The sequence below is a fragment of the Ascaphus truei genome, chromosome 2 (genome assembly GCF_040206685.1).
Source record: "Ascaphus truei isolate aAscTru1 chromosome 2, aAscTru1.hap1, whole genome shotgun sequence".
NCBI classification, from domain to species: domain Eukaryota; kingdom Metazoa; phylum Chordata; class Amphibia; order Anura; family Ascaphidae; genus Ascaphus; species Ascaphus truei.
This window is the reverse complement of record NC_134484.1, coordinates 60,575,710-60,599,225: the sequence shown is the minus strand read 5'-3', so window position 1 is coordinate 60,599,225 and position 23,516 is coordinate 60,575,710. Positions and strand designations below refer to the sequence as shown.

The 23,516-nt window shown below is 39.7% G+C and overlaps 1 protein-coding gene across 5 annotated transcripts in view; it reads right to left on the bottom strand.

Moving 5' to 3' along the window:
* The window catches only part of LRP12 (LDL receptor related protein 12), a 36,112-nt gene that overhangs the window by 9,953 nt on the left and 2,643 nt on the right, over positions 1-23,516 (bottom strand). For all 5 annotated transcript variants that reach the window (XM_075582500.1, XM_075582497.1, XM_075582498.1 and 2 more), the window contains exons 3-4: positions 4,217-4,273; positions 1,780-1,915 (exon numbers count right to left, since the gene is read on the bottom strand). In XM_075582500.1, coding sequence (XP_075438615.1) covers positions 1,780-1,915; positions 4,217-4,273 — 193 coding nt within the window. The remainder of the gene's footprint in view (positions 1-1,779; positions 1,916-4,216; positions 4,274-23,516) is intronic.

Genomic DNA, 23,516 nt, shown 5'->3' with positions numbered 1-23,516 from the left:
TCCAGCAAGCACCCACGTATCCGGCTGAACGGGGTGCAGAAAGTGAGGTCAGTCAGTTTGAGTACGCACCACAGTGTAGAGGATTAGACCAGAGACAGAATTACAGCAGTCCGGCCCTACGCGTGGAGTAGCATTTACCTCCGATGAGCTATTATTCATTTGTTTTACTGGGATTGCAATACTTACTGGAGTACCTATTTTTCTTCTAAAAAAGGTTTCACATAATGAGGTACTTCTTTTGCACATCTACCCTTGGAGTAGTGGAGCATTTTCCATAAGAAACTGCAGGAGAGCCTAAAGACGAGCATTGTTACACTTAACTCACTTCGAAACACATTGTGGAGACTATTTATTTGGTATATATTGATTTTTGATGTAATATCCAACCTGTTTCTAATTTAAGTATATACACCCGGTTATTAAATTTGACCTTTTGTTAACTTTTAACACACACACACACACACACACACACACACACACACACACACACACACACACACACACACACAATTGATTATTATTTATTTCTAGTCAATATTGAGAAGAATACATTGGTTACCAGATTAAAACACTCCATATACTTTATGTATTTTTTCAGCACAACTTCTCTTTTTATAATGTTATTGTATTTCTGTTATGTGAGTCTCTTACTTTCCTGTAAGTTTATATATTGCTATGCCCATTATATAAATGTTAAAATATTAACTGCAGTATCCGTCTTTAATGTGCGTCAATAAAAATTAATCAGCCGGGCTTCTCACAGACCCAAAGATATGATAAATTATGTGTTCTATATTATTGAGAAATAAGGAACAAAAATAACTGGAGAGTTATGCATATTTCGTTAAAAAAAACGTACACAACATTTCTGATGTAGTGGAACAATCAGAGGTACATTTGCGGGAAGCTACAGGAGTTGAAACACAATACTCTTTTTCATTCAATTTCCTTTTTTAATTTAACCCAGTCCTTGATGTCTACCAACCTCTGGAAATAGGTGCTCCCAAGTTCATACATACGCGACTCATGGATAAGGAAATACCATGTTACTACCAACTTCCATGTAGAAGCAACACATCAGCCCTGGCAATGCCAATAAAACACATTGAGTTCTGTTATCATGTGTAAAATCAAGGAATATTGTTACTTCGTCTAAAAGTGTGACGTTAGTAGACGGTAAGAATTTAGCATGAGGCGCTGTAAAATTAGACTATAACGGAGTCAGTGAACTTCTGTCCGCTACGACGCATGTAAAATAACGAACGGTCTTTACACGATTATAACGCACTGTGGATAAAGGGAAATTCACGAGGACGCTTCTGAAATACAAATGAGATTTCAAAACGTAAATCAGACATTCACAGTATGATGGCAGGGTAATAATGAAGGGTTCCAACGGTGGCCGGGTCAGCTTCTGATTACCAATTCATTTTCAAGAGCACTGTGTTTTTTAATTTACAAATTCTACTTGTGATCCACATAAGTATCGGTTCGGAAGTCATTAAAAATCCTTTCTAATGGCAAGAAATAATTAGCTCATGCCACTCAGCATTAGATCCTGGGGAGGGGTTGTCTCTTATTGCCACTTGTGATTCATAAAAATGATAGCACTGAATGTGAGTGCATCACTGCTCACTGTATATTCTGCCCTTTATTAAAATCCCAAAAGGTAATTAAAACAGAAATGTTGTCATTTTCACAACCGCACTATGAAGGATCTTTTAATCTGTTATTTCTACACAAATTAGCAGCGAGTAGTAAAGCACATGTAGTATGCACCTGATGGTAATTATTTCTCCAGTGTTTGCTCGGATATTCCAACTGCAGTTGATTCTTGAAGGATACTCGGACGGCCACCCGGGACTCGTAATTACCCCGCTCTGCTCTTTAATCTGTTCAGTAATTCCTCCACAAGCTGGAAAACAATTAGGAAAGGGTTAAAATGAAGATGCAAGGTGTACTATACTGTCACGAACACTGTAAAAAAAAAAAAATCATCTACAAAACGTTTAGTAAATGACGATAAAAATGTACATTAATGTTGATCGGTGTTCAGCTGCACGTGTGTTACAGTGTTAATTTGGATGTCTGAAATGCAACTTTTATATTGTATTAGTATGATCGCGTCAGGTTTCTTACTGTTGCAGAATTGCAGTTTTCACAAACAAGATTTACAAAGATCAATGAAGTACACATTTTTTGGCTAGTGTAGCTTTTTACCAAGAGACATTTTCTACAATCGACATTATGTAGAAACGTTCAAGAAATATACACTTCTATATCTCACTGTTGACCATTTTTGTGGAGTGGCTTTTTTTCTTGTATGATTGATGTAAATGAAGCCTAGGAGTACATTCTGATAATTTGACACGTTGAAAAGAAAACAAGGATGATGCACATTTAAAGAGTTTTATTTTTGTGCTTTCCCTTATAACACATATACACAGACTTCCGTTTAGGACTGTGCAAATATTGGAATGCAAAATTAATCGCATACTGTATGACGGGGCACCCCCCATTAATCATAACAAACCCGGGGTACCTCCCTCTTGCTTAGTGACTGCCTTTTTACAGTGGTGAGGATCATGGTCCAATCTAAAAAAGTAAATAAACTTTTAAATAACTAACTTCAAACCCAGTAGAAGGCGCTGTAAAAACCGACACATTCCAATCAAAATACTACACTGCCTTCGCTTTTAGTTTAGATCCTAAAAAAATTATATATAATGTGCTTGTTTGCTTAAATGAGTGATGCTTAAAGCGTACTGTACGCTTTACCAAGGTGGTCCTCGGTATCCGACAGCCGCTTTCCATCGAATGCCTTATCCGACGCTGCATAAAGCAGTCTGTTGGACGCATTATGCGACGTCAGACCCGCTTATCCGACGGTCACTGCTGCGGATTAACATGGACCCGCAATCCGACGGTCTGTTATCAGACGGCGGTTTGCGGGACGCAATTTAAGTTGGATAAGCGAGGACCAGCTGTATATTGATGTGTGTGCTCGTCCATCTTATTTTGAAAACATGGCAAGCATGAAACCAGAAATGTACTCTCCGGCAGAAATCTACTATTTGCTCCTAAAAACTCAGGAACCATCTCTTGTTCCTATAAAAATCATCTTTAGTATAAAATGGCTTAAGATATAAATCAGATGTAATGCCAGGGTGCTCAACTCGAGTCCTCAAGCCCCCCCCCCCCCCCAATAGGTCAGATTTTCAGGATATCCCTGCTTCAGCACAGGTGGCTCAATCAGTCATAGCTTCAGCACATGTGGCCACCTGTGCTGGACCCGGGATATCCTGAAAAATGGACAGGTTGAGGGGGGGGGGGGGGAGTAAAGGGGCGAATCGGGGGATTGGAGTGGAGCACCACTGACGTAATGTATAAGTCTTCTACTATAAAAGGTGCTACAACCAGTTCGGACCTATGTTCCAGTTAGGCTGCATCCATGGTTCCCGCGCGCGCTCGCTTTTAGGTGGAGCGATGCACAGCCTGTAGGATTGGGCGACGGAGGGCGTGTCCGTGACGTCATGCGAGCGGTTCAGTCCCATTGGCTGAACCGCGCACGTGACCCGGCCGTCGCGCGGAAAAAGCACATTTATTTGATTCCTTGCACGTCGCGCGGTCTATGGCCGCGCTGATTGCCGTACAGCATTTTGATCGCGGCACTCAGTCGCTCGCGATAACCATGGACATGGCCTAACATGCAATTAAAGAAAAAATACCCTTTAAATTCACAGTACAAGATGAAGACATAAATACATCCTAAAACTACAAAATTCATCAAATAAAACCAGTTCTGCTATTGACAACAAAGTTAACACAAAAGTATCACAATAAATGTCTGAAATACTAAATCTAATCAGTCATGTGGACTGACTTAATTTGATATACATATATTATTTTTTCGTGGTAACTGTGCCTTGAAACAATATAGATTTAATAGAACCCCTGGACACAAAAAATTGATCCGCCTACCAATGCAGGTTTTAACGTAAAAACAAAAATGAGTCAATTTAAAAGAGCAAAATTTACTCAGAACTAGGCAGATTCCAGGGCAATCTTTTTTTAGAATGTTCCAGTTGCTTTGCAACATACATAATATGCAGTAAGACATTTTACAAACAACTATCTCTTCATAGGACCCACTTTTGTGGTTAATATTTGGCATTTAAATCATGCAAAATGTAAAGATTACACAAAAATGACTTACCAGCTGGGAGTCCCAAAACACGAACATTTTCTGAACGCTCTGCAAGGGCACCATTTCCTAGAACAAGGAACAAATCAACTCGTTTTTAAATAAGGCGGTCCCCTAGACAGAATCCCCCAAAAACAACAGAGGACTAAGAAAGAGGAAAACATCTAAAATTACATCATTAAGCAGTCAGTTTCTTCTACATATGAGATTAATTACAATTCTAGAGAAAAATAATTAGACTAGCTAGTGACAGAAATAAGATTCATCTGCTGAAATTCAAGGACACGTTTTGTGGTTTCATGCATGTGCTTTAATAAAACTGAAGTAACATAGGAAAAAAGGCTTAGAAAATACGGCCTATAGAGAAGAGAAAATGCGATTTGCTGGCAAAATGTTTTTAGGATATATGTCTCTCGCCACACACACGATTTAAAAATCGCATTAAATTCAAGCTCTCCAATCCGCTCATTTATAAGTCACGCTTTGATGACTTCCGGCGTTTATATGTTATGATGAACTATAAATGTAGTTATGAAGAGCAATTGATAAGAATTCTTGCAAAATTTTCCAAAAAAAAAAAAAGGAAAAGAAAAAACCCCTCTTGTTTTGGAAAGCACCTACATAATCACACAGGGATTATTAAATCAGAAAGATTGCTAGCACCCCCACCTCCCCTACCCCCCAATTTACATACATGGAAACATTAAGTATGCAATTTAGCCTCCAGGAATTTGAAAATGTCAGAACACTTAACTCTTTAAGAAAGAAAAAAAACATATCCCTGAAATATTACGTACATTTCTTCTAATGCGCTTAGCTGTAGACATCCTAAATCAAACAGGTCATTAACCTATGGAACAATGAAACAGGGTTTGTAACATTATACTGAATATAGTTTTTTTTCCCAGGATCCAAAAAGATTTATACAGATTACAAGTACAGTGTACTTGGCCACCCTACAATATGGGGAAAAGAACAGCTCTTGCAAGCTTGCAACTGTTAATATTAACCATTAGATTACATGAAACCATGGATTTTGCATTTTTTTTATATACTAACAATTATGTATTCAAGATGCAGTTCAAGCTGCCGTTTTAACCCCCCCCCCTTAATATATGCATCAATAAAATCTGCACACTGACAAGTGATTAGCTGAGCTGCAGATCGATACTGTGCGCAGAGACTTCCTAAAAATAGTACAGTATCAAGTGAAAAATGGTTTCCTGCTAACTGCTACAGTTTGCAGCACTCTAGTAGCCTTCTAGAAGTGATGTTTGATATGAGAGGTATGCTGTAAAAGATTTGCATTTATTAATGAATATAGCTTTTGGCAATATGAAAACCATCATAAATATAATTTAAATTCACCATACTGCGAGTAGAATATGCATCCATTGATCTCTGTAAGATCATAGTATTCAATGGACTGATTATCGCTTTCAGTTTGTAGAGAAGAGTGCCATATTGATCAGAAGAACATGTGTACAGTTCATTAATCATTTTGTTCAATAAAATATCATTATTGGTCTCCGGATATTCACAAATGCAAGCTAAAAGTAACATTTAGAATTGGTATTAAAACATATCTTCACAAAGAATTTGAAAGATAAACATCTTTTTCTTTTCTTTTTAGAATTCGGAGGAAGGGGGCAGTGCTGTGAGAAGGTTATCAAGAACTAGAGCAATTCCCAAGTCTCAGATACGTCTACTTCGATGATATCTAATAAAAAAAAAACATTGTCAATGAGCCATTAATGATCATAAATGTTGGTCCTTCATAGAAATGCACCTTTAGTAAGTATATCAAAACTTTCAATTAACACAAGGGGTTTATTTAACAAAGTCTCCCCGAAGCAAAGCTATGTGCCAAAAATGTATCAAAAGAAAAAAAAATCCCAGGAGCTCCCTACTTTGATAAATCTACCGGGTGGACGCAACACTAAAAAAAAATGTAGGCGTCACGGTTTTTAAGAGCCAGAGTTTTGTAAAGAGGAGGAGTGGGGGTTCAGTGCCGTGACAGCCGCCACCCCCATCCCCACATTACCAGTCATGGCACTTAATTGCACACCTCTTCCCCCTCCCCCATACCACCCCTCCATCCCCCTTGGCAGCTGGGTGTGCGAGTGTGTCTCTGTGAAACCCACTGACAGACTGACAAACCCCTTCCCCAGGGGGAAATTCACAGGGAGCTTGAAGACTTCACCTCAAACATACCCTTGCCTCCCCAGCTGTTGGGAATCCTCTGGCATTCACGCTACTAGACGAGCGAAACGGACCAGAAGTGACACGATGGGAGAGAGTTCCAAGCGGAGGAGGGGGTGAGAGCCCAACAAGCCACACTCACTTTTATTATATGCCTGTATTCTATGGTGAAATTGTAAGTGCATTTCCACTAGTTTTATTAGATAAAGATTTTGATTTACACTGGTGTGCACTATATCTGATTTTTCTCCACCTTTCACGACACCTGTGTACCCTGAGGGATATGCCCATCTTGATGGAAGATCTACCCTGAAAACATCTTTGCCACGGTTTTGGATATGCCTTTATTTGTTTGAAAAAAGGTGAGTTTAAAATCTAAAGACTCCTCCAGCACAGAAAATTAACATAATCCATACGTTATTATACTATATTATCCATTTTCTTTTTCACATATACTCCATGTACTGCGCTCCCCTATCGTCCACCAACACACACACATAACCTTACATTTATATCTATTAAACCTCATCTGACATTTACCTACCCAAGTTCCTGTCTATCCAAATCCTTCTGGTGAGAATTTACATCCTGCTCCGATTTTACTACCGTACACAATTTAGTATTATCAGCAAAGATTGAGACTTTGGTCTCAATGCCAACCTCAAGGGTCATTAATTAAAGCAAGTTTAAAAGCAGGGGTCCCAGTACCAATCTCTGAGGTACTCTTATCACAACTTAAGCCCAACTTAAAAATGTTCAATTTATTGCAACCCAGGTGCAAATATTTTTACCGATTAAAATTTGCTTTTTGTTTTGTACACTAAGCTCGTGTGGAACCAAAAGCCTTTGCAAAATCTAAGTAGACCACATCAACTGTATTACCCAGGTCGAAATTAAACTTGCCTTCTCAAAGAAACTAATAAGGTTAGTTTGGCATGATCTATCCTTCATAAATCCATGCTGACTATTATTAATAATTTTGTTTTCTATTAGGTATTCCTGAATATTATCGCGTACGAAACCTTCAAAGTAGCTTCCCCACTATTGATGTCTGTAATTCCCAGTTGTGATCTAGCTCCCTTTTAAAATATAGGCACCACATCTGCTTTACTCCAATCTTGTGGTTCTGAGCCTGTGGAAATTGAGTCCTTGAATATTGGTTTGGCTATTACTGAACTCCTTAAGAACTCTTGAATGTATGTCATTGGGGCAAGTGCCTTATTTACTTAAACGTCATCAAAACGCCTATGAACTTCTTCCTCAGTTAACCAATTGTTTGTTACCATAGGAGGTTGTGGCTTCCTCCTGCGGCACTATTTTTGCAATTGATTCCTCCCTAGTAAACACAGAGGCAAATAATTTGTTTAATATCTCTGCTTTTTCCTCATCTGCAATAATGTGCCTACCAATCTCACACTGAAAGGGTTCTATATTTTCTTTTTTCTAATTTTTGGGGTAATAAAAAGGTACTTAAAGAACCTTTTAGGGTTGATCTTACTTTTTATTGTAATCCTTTTTTCATTTTCAATTTTTGCTAATTGTATTGCCTTTTTACAATTTTTGTTACATTCCTTAAAATTCTGATATGATGCATTTGTCCTTTCTGACTTTAAGAATCTAAATGCCTGCCTCTTTTCCATTCTCCCCCTACCTGTTTATTTAGCCATTTTGGTTTAGACTTGTTTCTTTTATATTACCCAAGGGTATATACACTGATACGTGTGCTTTTCTAGCAATGTTTTAAAGACTGACCATTTATGTTCCAAAATTTCTCTGTAAAAATATCATCCAGATGTATTCCTTGTAGATTATTCCTCGGTTTATTAAAATCTGCCTTTCTAAATTTAAAGTCTTTTTTTAACCCACTTACGTTTTTTCATCATTTATTTCACATGAGATCATGTTATGATCACTGTTACCCAAATGTTCCTGGACTTGAATATTTGCTATTACTTCTACATTGTTTGATATTAACAAATCCAGTATTGCCCCTCTCCTGGTTGGTTCCTCAATAACTTGGGTCATGTAATTGTCTTTAAGCACCCCAAAAAATAGTTTCCTTTCATTGTAATGCTAATCTCATTGCCCCAGTCCATGTTCTGGATAGTTAAAATCACCTATTATGCAAACATGACCAAGTGTTGCTTCTCCATTTGCAAAAGTATTTTCGCTTTCTCAATCCCACAGATATTTGGTGGGCATATCCCAACAAACATTTTCTTTATATTTTACCTCCACTGCTTATTTCTATTCACAAGGTCTCTACATTTTTATCATTCCCTTCATAAACAACAACTTCCCTTATAATAGGTTTTAGATCTGATTTAACATGTAAAAAAACACTCCACCTCCTCTTCCATTCACTTGATTCTTCCGAAAAAGGGAACAATCTAAATGAACTGCCCAGTCATGAGTGTTATCCCACCATGTTTCAGTAATGCCTATGATATCATACTGCTCCCTTGTAGCCATTTATTCAAGCGCCCCCAATTTTATCAGTCAGGCTTCTTGCAAAACAAGCATGCATTTAAGTTTTTTTTCCAGTTTGTACTATTATCTTATCTGCTCCTGCCTTTCTTCTCCAATTGGATTTAGTCTTTTGATGTTTTCTAGTACTATATGTATTTAATATGGGTGTCTTATTGCTTGTCAAACTCCCACTTGCCCCCATAACTCCTTGCTATTTCCCCATCCCCATTTATTCTAATGAGTTTGTGTAAGGGACTCAAGGAGTTAACTCCCTTTACAGGGCAGGAAACTGCACTGGTGTCGGGTTTCCCACTTGAGCTGGGAGGTGGATATAATTAACTCCTGATTGAGCAGGGATAAAAAGCAATAAATTGACAGACACAGAGTTAGTTTTACCCCAGGAGGGTAGAGAGGCGTCTCCCAACCAGGAGGGACCCTGGTTGTTCTGGACCCTAGGACTGCAGGAAGCAGGCCTGCGGGGTCCAGCTGGGACTCCCATCCAGGATAAAGATTACTAGGGGTTGGACGCAGCCTGTGTCCCGGAACCAGCATTCCTGGCTTGCTCAAGGAGCTATATAGAGACCCTGTGAAGGAATCCCTGCAACATACCAGATAAGAACTAAATACTATACTGCTATGCCTAAAGACTTTTGTTTACATAAGGAGTGTTATATTTCTTATTGGACTAGTGTATTGCAATATAGGTTTTGGGCGGATAACCAGCTAAGTTGGCGGCCCGTTAGAAAGGGCCACAGTAGTTTAGTCAGTCTCCAACGAAGGAGTAGGTGTTTATTTTATGATTTGATTTTCTTAAAAGGGACAGTGTGCCTATTTGTCTTGTGAATAATAAACCACTGCCATTAAGCTTAACCCTCTGTCTAAGCGTCTTATTGACCTCGCCTACAGGCCGCTCCGTCACAGTTCGTTATCTGTTTCTGGTCCCTCCCCCTAGTTTAAAATCCCCTCCAACCGTTTTAACATTCTGCCCCCTACCACAGAAGATCCTTCTTCATTGAGGTGCAATCCGTCCCAACCATAAAGATAGCCACTCTCAGAAAAGGAGTCACAGTGCTCTAAAAAACCCAAACCCTCCTTCCTACACCACTTTCTTAGCCGTGCATTAACCTCCTTAATCTCCAACCGTCTCCCTGGGGTAGCGCATGGCACTGGTAGTATTTCAGAAAATACTACCTGAGCGATCCTTGCCTTAAGCTTTTGGCCTAGATCCCTGAAATCCTTTTTTAGGAACCACCTTCTTTCTCTAACTTTGTCATTGGTGCCAAAAATGTACTAAGATCGATTGGGAGGGGCTGGGACTGACCAATCTGTCTACCCGAATCGCAATGTGCCAAACTTGAGCTCCCGGGAAACAAACTGTTCGGTTCATACGGTCATGGCACAGATTGCCCTATCTACCTTCCTAATAATGGAGTGCCCTACTACCACAATCTTTCTTGGTCTCCGAGTATCTCGATTGCCCTATAAACTATTCCCCTGGCTGCTAGATTTACTAGAACATTTTCACACTTATTTTACGAAACATATCGCAATATATATATTGCTATCGCAATACCTTTCTTAATATCGTTATCGTGGTGAAAATAATATCGCCCACCCTAGTCATGGAGCCCTTCGCTTTGCTCCCTCGCCCCTCCCCCCCACACCCAACAGACAAAGGCCGCGCTTGTAGCGCCGGATGAAGTCACCCGTCGCCATTGCGATAGTTATATTTTAAATGTAGGCAACCAGCGACGTCATAAAGGGGGAAGGCAGCAGAGGGACGGAGAAGCTCCTGATTGACCACAAGGGGAGACCGTCGCCGAAAAAAAATCAAATAACCGACTACCAGATTTTTGGTAGCACGGTCGCTCCGTCGCGTGCACTATAAGCGCCGACGACGGCGACAATGCATTTGTTTTGACGAGACGGTCGCGTCGTCGGCACTATAAGCGCAGCCTAAGCAGTGCATTTATGACTGACCTGTTAGTCCCAGCCACGGTTGGTATCGGTGCCCAATTATGCTTTGCACTCGTGCATTGCCAGCAGCACGGACCCACATCTGCCATTTATGGGATTTTTCCATCTCTGTAAATCTAGTTCTGTTTTTTGCTCTCATTTTGCCCTAGTTTTAGTCCAGGAGAGCATGATAAATAGATCCAGGTGTTTTCTGTGGAGGGTTTTTTTTTACTTTTTTTTTTAACTTTTGATTGCCTAATAAAAATATTCTAACACACATTGCATTCACGGATTATATGTCATTCAGATTATTGTTTAGTGTGCTCAAATAAGGTAGTGCAATACATGTGTTCGCTTGCACTTTTCTTGAAGTTAACCCAGCTTCACATTTCTGATAATACTTCCAGCCAAAAAAACAAATAAGAATTCCCAAGTGGATAAAAATGTGTTTATTTTAAAAGTAATATTAAAACGTTACTGAAAGGCAATCCCTCGTTTACCTGGGAGGTCATTAGTAATTATTTATATTTTACTTTTCTAGCCCCCATAATTATTTTTTTTTGGCAATTTTTAACAAATTGAATGTCTGCATCCAAGTATCAAATGTTATACTGCAGTGGAAAATAAAAATTTAGGATTATAGCAAAATGTAGATTTGTAGACATGACAGACTCCTAAGCAAAAAAAATAAAATAGATATCTATCTATCTACAGTATCTTGTGTGAACATGATCACAATTAATACTTAGCTGATTTTTTGGGGGGTTGGAATAGCTTTTCATTGTTATTTTACATTTGCAAAAAGCTGTTGTGTGAAAAATATGAGCACAAGCAACGACATGCACAGTTTATCTAGGCTGTATAAGATTACGTTTAAACTGCTTAAGTATGAGATCTTGGGCCTCATGCAGAGAGCAGCGAATTTTAAAAATGGCGAATTTCATAAAAAGGAGCTTTTTTGGAGAGTTTTAATCTCCATATGCAGAAAAGTGCGAATTCTGCTATGTTTAACACGTCTGGCGAGTTTAAATTGGCGAGATGCGCGCTTCGGAAACATGTAAAAACAAATTCGCGCCTTTTTTTTCCCTTTGCAATGGCCGCGAGCGCCAGTTTTTTTTGGCGAGGCAAAACGGAGACAATCGCGCCATTTTATTGGTGCGAACAGCCGCTAGATGCCGTTCGCGCCTCTCTGCATACGGATATATTTTAAACTGGCGAGATTGCGGTTCTCGCCAGCCGCGAGGCGAGTTTTACAAATAGAAATGAAAAATTGGCGCGATTTTCGGAAATCTCCATTTTCTGCTGTTTTCTGCGCGATTATCTCCAAAAAATGGCGAATTTCGAAAATTCGCTGCTCTCTGCATAGGCCCCCTTGTCTTAAGAAAAATACCTTTGAAACAGTTTTAAAAATTGTATGCCAAAAACATGCTTTACTTTGATGCATTCCATCATCCCTCATGTTTCAGCTTGCTCATGTTAACAGAGGAAAGAAAAATCTATTTGTATATCAAATCAAGTTTTATCTACAATTATTTACTTATTTTCACTAACAATTCAATTTCAAAACAGGTTTTCTTACTCGACATTGCACATAGGATTTTTCAGATACAGATCACAGCCTCATAGAAACTATGGTTTTGTAGCAAGTACAGATTGTATTCACCCATTGAAAGGAACCCCCAACCCTCTCTAATAGCGTTTCTGAGATCAGATTTATTGTAAATTCTTCTGTATTTGGTACAAATTTCAAAAGATATCAAAAGTGCAGGTAACCCTTCATGGATGCCCACAGAACTCAAGGGCTCCTAGGAAGCCCTGTTGAAAAACACAGATATACATTAAAATGTGATGCATGTGCAAAAATAAAGAGAGTTTTTTTCCTCAAGCAAGTATATCGCACTTTCCTATAATGGCACTGGGCCAGACATATTGCAAAAATACTTTGGACAGAGATGGTACACCATTAGATTCCAAGGGATATCAAAAGACCAAGATGACAACCAAAAGTAAAATGGGAGATTGAAATCAGAATATTTGTTGGAATATCATGGAGAACAGAGGCTTGCAACCACCGATTCATTTAGGCCACCTGCCCACTGCAAAAGCCAGTGTTTTATAAAGGGCATGTGCTTAAACCAGTCAAGAGAAGTGCGGCACGCAGTTTGTAACGCAAGTACACTTGTCTGGAAACTTTATTTAAAAGGAATAAAAGGCTTATGTTTTAACAAGAGACACGTTGGCTCTACTGTCTACTACAATTGGAAGAATGAATGCTAACAATTTCAAGAAAGGAATATCTTCTTGACACAGATTATGCAGTCTGCCTCAAAATTGTAAGAAGTACACTACCGACACACTTTATTAAAGTGTGGCCGGTACCGCAAGCCGGGAGATTTCCCGGCTTGCTAGTGGCCGCCCCTCGGCGTGCCGCGCGTCATAGACGCGCGGTCACGCGTCTTCGGGAGCGTGCGCCCCCTGCACGCGCGTCCAGGGGCTCCCCGAGGGAGCCCTGGTGTCCAGCGATCGCGGGACAGCGGCAGGGGGCTCCGGGGGACCCGGCGGACCCGGCAGCGGTAGGGAGAGCGCCCCGATCGGAGGGCGCTCTTCCGCTGCTTCGGCGCGCGCCCGTCACTCTCGGGCGCGCGCCAGGCTACTGCTGCGGCCAAGAACGGGCAAATGCTCGAATAAACTTGGCCGCAGCAGTATTTGTTATATTCTGCAGTTCTTTAAAAGATTTTATGAGCGTTAAATAACATTATAGGCTAAAGCTGTAAAACTCCGGGCATTATTGAAATCCCTGCCCTTTGATTGGTTAAAATTCCGGTCATTATTCATTCAGTAATGGCCGGAATTTTTGGCAGCTTGCCAAGTTTTTATTTCTAGCCAATCAGGTTTTCCTTTGTCAGATCAGAGGCAGGAACAGCTCTCACACCGTGCAGGAGATTGGTCAGGAGGCAGCAGCCAGGCAGTGACTCCTCCACCTCCCTCCGTGCACAGAGCTCCTCCACGCCGGACACAGTGAGAGGAGGAAGAGAGTACAGACAGAAACTTACTTTGCTACTACAAATACAGAGTTTGTTTGGAGCTGCAGTTTGTCTGTCGTGTTTGTGTGTCAGCAGCAGCAGTGTTTGTGGGTGTAGCAGCAGCAGCCTGTGTGTGTGTGGTGCTGTTGTGTTGTATGTGTGTGAGTATAGTAGAGCAGAGGTTGGGTGTAGCTACAGAGTGAGTGTGTGTGTGTGTGTGTGTGTGTGTGTGGCGCCAGTGTGTGGATATCGATAGCTGCAGAATAAGTGTATATAGGGAGGTGCTTTAATATATTTACCATTTTATTTTAATAAAAAAAATATCTATATAACGATACAAAAGTGTCCATTATTTCTTTTAAAAGCCTACATTTAGCCTATAATAGTAATAATCCCCTCAGAACAGGGCATTACTGTCCAATACTGCCCATGGCTGGGTTAAAGTCCCTCGGACTTTGCCTTTGCCTTTGCCTTGGGCCTTCAACTCTTCCAGCCAGGGTATTATTGGCCAGTAATGCCCTGTTCTTCAGGGATTATTACTTAAATATAATCAATTCTTAAATGTGGACTGCTCCTTAAGAATATTTGTATATGTCCTTTTCATCTCAGTTGTCCCTAAGCGGTGATCAAAGTGTACTACTCCTCACTGCACAGAAGGATATGACACCAGTCTCACCCTCTGCGGAGATCAGGAGGATGGTATTAATAGGCAAACTTCCTAAATCAACAGGGGGTCATTCCCGTGTTTGATTATGGGGTTCCCTTAGAAAACCTATATTTCTGATTATTACAAGTGTCCCCACTCACTGCGATAAGTATGGTATGCGCTGAAGGAGGAGACTACCCTATCGGTGCTCACTGCGATAATCACCCGTCTCTGTTGCATGATCAAGTCTGCATATGGGGGACCAACACCAATTTAATAATAAACATTGGTCTACTGTCTGGTCTTCTGACACAGAAATTACAGTCTAAACATTTTATTGCAAAAAAAATGTGAAAATTCCATTATCCCTGTAGGGAACAACTTGCCTTGGCAGTGAAAAGGCGATTCCCATAAATATATTCTTGTGGGGAAAGAAAAATTACCAATGTTTGCAATTAACAGTGTGTGTATACACTTTCCTGGGGGTATTTTTATGCTCTGGGCATTTTTGTCTTGCCAAGGATGACAAAATCTGACGGTGTAAATTGATGAGAAAAATATCAAGACCACCGTTATCAAAGATGCCCCGCTACAAATATTTTTAGTTTTTTGAGGGGAGAAGGCCAGGTTACCACATCTAAATTCCTTGTGGTGTGTACCTTCAGGAATATATTTTTCATTGGTGTTATTTATTAAAGCTATTTTCCTCAATTACTGCAATATTTGTATAATTGAAAACGTCTTTAGTACTTGCAAATCATTTCCACACTGTAGTTGCTTAACATTTTGCCCTTTCTGCTTCAGCATCTATGGAAGCTTCAAAATCCTATTCATTGGCGACTGTTTGGATGCTCCTTCTCAGACAAGTCATGGAAGGTCACGTTCAATCCTTGCTCCATACTGTAACTGCTTCCAGGCAGTCATTCCCTGCAAAAGTGCCCGGAAGTCAGACTGCAAATTCCATTTCAAACTCTGCAACTGCCATAGACACATGAGATTGAGACATGGGCTCTACACAATTCAAACAGGTAGAAAACGAAACAGTCACATTTCACCAATGCAGCTTTCACATGACAAAAGTAGGTGGTCTATTAACCCCTTCGTAGCTGGAGTGCCCAGCAAAACCATCAGTAAAAAGGGATAATGAGAATGGAACCTTGAATACAAGAAACAGAGTCCCTACTAAATAAAAGGAAAAAAAATAATGCTGAAGAGATGTAAAATTAATGAATTGAAAAGCAACGTGCTACACTCAGATTAAACTGAAAACACCAGGGGTGTGAATAGGCAAAAAGCAACAGGGCTCTTACTAGCAGAAATGCTGATAACTGCTGCTGCTTCGTTACAGGTGTATTACAGAACATAAGGAGTATTTCTTCCTCACCCCCACAGAGGCAGATTTAGTAAAATCTGTTCTGGGTTGTCACACCAGAAGGAGCGTAAAACGTACATTGACTTGCACGGGAATTAATGCCAGATCGGTACATTTAAAAATAATGGGCATTAATGCAGGGATGGTAAAATCCCAGGCGTCTGAAATGTCAGTCCTGGCGGCATTCAGGATGTTGCATTTTGAGAAACACTAGGTTTGTTAAGGTCTCTTCACACAAAGTCATCCCATGCTCTCTGCAGTGACTCTTCCCCTTCATTCTGAGGGAATGTAATTGTCACCTGCAATATGTTAATAAGTAGGGCAAGCTTTTGAAAATCCCCATTAGCTTTGGTAACAAAAATAAAATAAAGTGTCGTCAATTTAATGTATTATTTGGCTGCCTGGCACCAAATAATATCCACTTTATCTTGCCTTCTTGAAATCAGACCATTACAAATGTCTACATTTTAAAACTCACGTTTGTAAACGTGGTTACTTGAAACATGGGACAGGCCGATCTTTAACTACTCCCTTAGGTGCCATTTCTGATCGTGACTGGCAGGACAGGACCTGCTGCTTATTTCCCTTTCTCCTTATGTTTAATCCACTCTGCTTTTTTTTAAAAGTATTATTATTATTGGAACCGAGCTGAATGGTGTTGGTCCAAGTCCCAGGGACCTCCCGGTTACCGGAGAATACTTTCCTGATTGACACAATTTGGCAGTCGAGACAGTGCCATGCTAACAGCCAACACTCAGGAGGTGTCCGACTTCCTATTGGGTAACACCGTGGCAGTTTTTAATTGTTCTCCATCAAAAAAGGAATAACCTATTCTTGGATGCAACGGCTCTTTAAAGAACAAATGTAACTTATTTTTTGTTTCATCAAATTAAAAATTACATTTTTGTAAAGACATCTCAAAAGTATAATAAACAATCATATTTTGTATTTAACACTCCCACCTCTTCCTTGTTACAGGATCAAAGAGATCAGCGAGTTGTAAGTTTTGCACTCTCCTATCACACAGAAAAGAGGAACTAAAGGAAGTCAGTTTCAGCTTCAAACCAACTGAGAAAATGAATTTAAAATACCTACTTTTTTTAAAATAAACGTTCTGCTGAACATTTGGTGGCTGTCAGTAACACTATGTTCATGAGTAAGAAATAATGCATATGAAAAATATGATTAAGCGAACACCAATAAATAAAGGAGTAAAATACAAAGAATTATGGAAAATGGTAAACAGACTGGTTCGAAAATGTTAAAGCACACAGACATGTCTTCTTTTCATGAAATAAGTGAAGTTTGATTGGCATTTCATCTAAACACATATGTTGATTGCACACAAAAAAATGTTCTTCAAAGCACTGTTCAAATAATTAGATGTGATTTAATATGAATACTAGAAAATTTGCATCAGACAGAATCATGTAAACATACCACAACATTTTACATAGATAACGACAAAGTGAGCAGGACAATCTACATGGATACCCTGAACTGGAGGGAACAGACAAATGTGATGCAAGATTGGTGTAGTAAGACTGGATTTTTATCCATCATGACTACTTTCTCTTAGCACTGGTTACATACAATGTTGAATTGGCCAAGTTTGAGATGATTCACATGGAAATGAAATCTTGCAACATATTTAAAAAAAACATGTTTTAGTGTGTGTATGTATATATATATACACACACACACACACACACACACACACACACACACACACACACACACACACACACACACACACACACACACACACACACACACACACACACACACACACACACACACACACACACGATAAGCATGACTTTCAAAGCACTAACAAACATCCCTTTAGACAGGACACATTCCTAAGAAAACTAATTACATTTAAAAGTTGTTTACCCACTACTTGGGACAGTCCCTTTAACCACCATCTTGCTTCTAATTTTTTATTTAGTAAGTGCATACTGCAGGAAAAATAGCTGACAAACAACAAATCAGCCACAATCGAACAAGGTTTTTAATTGTGGTTTTCTCCTGCACCGCAGTAATACTTCTTTTCAGGTTTTTGATAGGTTTTACTGGATGAACATCATGCTGTACATTAACCGAGGACCACGAAAGTCATCCTCAACTAAAACGGGTACTTGCCTCCTCTTTACCCAGATTGTAAACATTTTTGCAATAGAATTAGATTCCTGGAACACATCATCACCCATAGGTTTCGTTTACAGTGCAGACGCACGTGGAGCGCGTGCAGACGCGCATGGAGTCGTGCGCACCTGTCGCCCGAGCGATTTGTGCACTCCAATGGGAAGGCATGGCCGTGATGTCACCAGGCCGGTTCGCTCTCATTGGCTGAACCGCTCACGTGACGCGCCGAAAAACAAAAAATTGTTTGTCGCTTCAAAATTCTGCCGCGTTTCCTCGCGCACACACTATGTCCGGCCCGATAGAGCTGTTGTATTTTGTTCACGCCGTGCGCACTGTAATCGCGGCCTTACAGAGCAATGCTACATAGGAATCAAGTGAACTAATGAAATATGTTTTTTTGTCAAATACATTAAGTTTTATTTTTTCCACATATGAAAGACAAAAACAAACCAACATGGCTGCTCCTCTGTTTATGCAAGTATAGAGACCATAACTAGTTAATTAAAACAGATATTAGCTACACTATATGGAGACAGAGCTACACTAAAAGTTGAATCTAGCCAACAAAGCTACTTTCCAAGTTTAGCAATAAAATGAGAGATCCTTTTCTATGTTAATTACCGAAACCATATCAAATAACTGTATTATTTTGATGTCAATACAAAGTTATTGATTGAAAACAAATCCAGTATGTCAACTTGTATGTATAGATAGATAAGGGATACAACCCAAATCAGCCTTCATGGATAGCCACATAAAAGATATATAAGGTCAGTTTGGATAGTAGGCCAATAAAGATGACCTGCTATAAAAGATTTAAGCAGTGAGGTTACATACTGTAGGTCACCGAGTAAAAAGAGGACACTAGTGGGAAGGGAGGGAAGAGAGCAACAGATGTGGTTAAATCAAAGCAGCAAATGAGAATGAAAATCACAAGGGCATATCACAGAAGTAAACACTAATCTGACATCTGAACAGAGGAGATTGAATTTTTGTCCTCTGATCCCTCTGGGAAGAACATAAAATATTAAAGCTACCTTCATTCTAAGGGCAATAACCACAAACTATCTTAAAATAGTATTGTCACTTATAGATAGAGGTCTGAACACTTGGTTCAAAAACAGGAAAAAATACAGGACAGTATGAAAGATAACGTTTTAAACATTTTTCCACCACACTTGATTGGTAAATCTCACAGTAGTGTTTATAACTTGTGAGATTCTTCACTCCGACAAGTTTATTTTAACTATTTTATACAACTCAACGTTGATCACTGCAAAGTCTACATTAATGAAGGATTCTTTCAACCGTGGCGTGTACACCTAACAAAAACAGCATGATCTGAATTTAGAATACAAAGCGTCTACACATCAATAAGTGCGCTTTGAAATGGAAAGCAATAATGAACTTGCTCTTCTACACAATGGTCGGCTCCTCTGGCAACATTGGGGAACAAAAATAAAAAACAGCAGCATTGCAAGTATTTTTTTTCCCCAGTGGGACAAATGATCCCTTTTGTATAATATTTATAAATATTACATTATCACAAAACATCACAATGATGCAGTTGAGCAACCAATTTAAGATTTTCAATTAGATTATTAGTGCAGGTGACCCACTAAACGCCCGTGGCATGTTAATTTCACGTATGGTTTCTCTTATTTGACTCCTTGCTAACAATATATACAGTTTCTTCCCGTACCGCAAACCAGATGTCTAGGCATCATACTTGACTTCTCCCTCTTCTTCATACTACACATCCAGTACCTTGTCAATTCCTGTCACTACCACTTCAAACATTGCTAAACAAAATACCACTTCCTCACCACACAATCCACAAAAAAAAAAGGGGGGAATTATGCTTACCGATATATGATAATTCCATTTCTCTTAGTCCCTGCATGCCAGTACAAACAAATACGTACCCGCCCAGTTGAGGGTAGGACAAACGGTCAACAAATCAGGCACCAAAAGTCGCTACAAGGCACCCTGCACTCCTACCAACAGCAGTAATTCGTCTAATCAAGCAACAGAAAAAAAAAAAAAGACTGAATATTAAACGAACAAAAAATACATTTCTCATGGGAGAGAACCTTGTACTGGCATGGAGGGACTGGGAGAAATGGAATTATCGTATGCAAGCATAATTCCCTATTCTCGCACGCCCCTCCTATGCCAGTCGAAACAAATGGGGATATACCCAAGCAATCCTCTTCTCGGGTGGGAGAAAAAAGGATCACTAATCCAGAAACAAATTCAATATCAGAAGAAAATGTCTCTAAAAAGGTGACAGGGCATTCCAAACTCTGTGCCCAAAAAGACGGCAGGGCATGCCCACCCATGACTGAAAAGGTGACAGGGTGTTCCAACACTGTGTCCGAAAAGGTGGCAGGATCATTTAGGGAGGAGTGATATCCTCTTCCGGTAAGCAGGAGATAAATGAGACATTTGGTCTAAACCGTTCCGCCACGACCAACTCCCCACTAGCGTTTAGTGAAAGTTTGTCCTACCCACAGCTGTGCGGGGCTTAATCCCCAATCGTTTGTACTGGCATAGGATGGACGTGGGAGAAATTATAATTCATGCACTTTTAATATCCCCACTGTACTGCTGTAACCTGCTCGTTGTTCTTCCAAACTTCCAAATGATCTCCCTTCCAGTCCATCCTAAATGTTGCTGCCAGGCTCATCTGCCTCACCAACTGTTCTATGTTTGCGTGTTACTGTAAATCCCAACACTGGCTACCTATACCCAGCAGAATGAAATTCAAGGTTCTGCCTCTGACCTACAAAGCTCTCCGTGACCCAGCTCCTCTACATTTCCAATCTAATCCCCTAATAATCTACCACATGCAGTCTCTGCTCAGTTTGTGACTTGCAGTTCCCTTCCTCTTATTCCAGCCTCCAAGACGTCTCCAGAGCTGCACCCCAACTGCAGAACTCCTTATCATGCATCATGAGACTCTGCTCCCACAATTCACACATTCTGAAGTTCCCTAAAAGCTGTTCTCTTTAAAGAGGCGTAGCCAGCACCCTACTGCCAAGCCTGTGGTTAATACCATGCCAGGTTGCCTTAAACTCTATAATGTTCCCATCCCTGTCCACCACAAAAGGCATATTAACAATTACGCTATACTCGTGACACGAAATGTTCCATATATAACCCCACCATTGTTTTACCAACTATATAACTGGATAAAGGGCACTAAATTAATGTGGTTATAAATAAATGTTCCCATCAACCATTCATTCCTTTTAGATTGTAAGCTTCTCAGGGCACAGAACTTATTACCTATTGTTTCATTATGTTTCCATTTGTATGTATTTTAGGTTTTCTTCCAGTCCTTACCACCAACACTGTACTATTGCACCATATAAAAAGAGAATTGGAAAGTAAAGCCAGGGAGGCTTCATTTTTATTTTGAGCCTCATATATTCCCTGACAAACATTAATCTTCTGTGTCATACATGAACAATCAGACAACAATGCGCAGAAAAAAAAGCATATATTTGTAGTAGACAAGTTAAAGAAACATTACCTCTTCGGGGGGTGGGGGGGAGAGGGGAGGGGTATTTATTTACTAGGTGGGAAGCAAGCGATCTCCGGAGCTGAACCACGTTACATAGTTACATAGTAGATGAGGTTGAAAAAAGACTTCCGTCCATCAAGTTCAACCTATGCTAAATTTAGACAAGATACTTTATCCTATATCTATCTATTGATCCAGAGGAAGGCAAACAAAAAACCCCATTAAGGGGAAAAATGAATTCCTTCCTGACTCCAAGAATTGGCAATCGGATTAATCCCTGGATCAACATCCTTCCCATGTATACTTATTTGATATATCCCTGTATACCTTTCCCAACTAAAAAGATGTCCAACCTTTTTTTTTAACAAATCTATTGTATCTGCCATCACAGTCTCCATGGGTAATGAATTCCACATTTTAACTGCCCTTACTGTAAAGAACCCTTTCCTTTGTTGCTGGTGAAATTTCCTTTCCTCCAACCTTAAGGGATGGCCCGAGTCCTTTGTACTGCCCGTGGGATGAATAGTTCTTTTGAAAGCTCCTTGTATTGTCCCTGAATATATTTGTATATAGTTATCATATACCCTCTTAGACGCCTCTTTTCTAATGTAAATAAATCTAATTTAGCTAGCCTCTCCTCATAAGTTAGAATGTCCATCCCTTTATTTAATTTGGTGGCTCTTCTCTGCACTCTCTCTAGTTCCATAATGTCTTTTCTTAGGATTGGTGCCAAAAATTGTACTCCATATTCAAGGTGTGGTCTTACTAATGCTTTGTAAAGGGGCATAATTATGTTTACTTCCCTTCCATCCATTGCCGTTTGATACAAGATAAGATCTTGTTTGCCTTTGCAGCTACTGCATGACATTGGGCACTATTGCTAAGCCTGCTGTCTAAAAGCACTCCTAAATCATTCTCCATCAAGGATTACCCCAATATATCTCCATTTAATTTGTAAGTCGCCTTTTTATTCTTGTATCCCAAATGCATAACCTTACATTTATCTCTATTAAACCTCATCTGCCATTTACCTGCCCACGTTTCCAGTCTCTCCAAGTCCTTCTGAAGAGAAATTACATCCTGCTCTGATTCTATTACCTTACACAATTTAGTATCATCAGTAAAGATGGAGACTTTGCTCTCGATCCCAACCTCAAGGTCATTAATAAACAAGTTAAAAAGCAGGGGTCCCAGTACAGATTCCTGAGGTACTCCACTCACGATTTTAGTCCAACCTGAAAAAGTTTCATTTATGACAACCCTCTGTTGTCTGTCCTTTAACCAGTTTTCAATCCAGGTGCATATATTATTACTGAGTCCAACTTTCTTTATTTTGTACACCAACCTCTTGTGTGAAACCGTATCAAAAGCCTTTGCAAAATCTAAGTAGACCACATCAACTGCATTACCCTGGTCTAACTTCCTACTTACCTCCTCAAAGAAACAAATAAGGTTAGTTTGGCAAGATCTATCCTTCATAAATCCATGCTGACTATTACTAATAATTTTGTTTTCCATTAGGTATTCCTGAATATTATCCCGTATTAAACCTTCAAGTAGTTTCCCTACTATTGAAGTCAGGCTTACAGGTCTGTAATTTCCCGGTTGTGATCTAGCTCCCTTTTTCAATATAGGCACCACATCTGCTTTACGCCAATCTAGTAGTACTGAGCATGTGGAAATTGAGTCCTTGAATATTAAATATAATGGTTTTGCTATTACTGAGCTTAACTCCTTGAGAACTCTTGGATGTATGCCATCAAGGCCAGGTGCCTTATTTACTTTAATTTTTTCAAGTCGCTTATGAACTTCTTCCTCAGTTAACCAATTGTTCATTAATATGGAGGTTGTGGCTTCCTCCTGCGGCACTACTATTGAACTTGATTCTTCCCTGGTAAACACACAGGCAAAGAATTTGTTTAATACCTCAGCTTGATTTAAGCTCCGGGGCCACCCTGCTTCCCGAA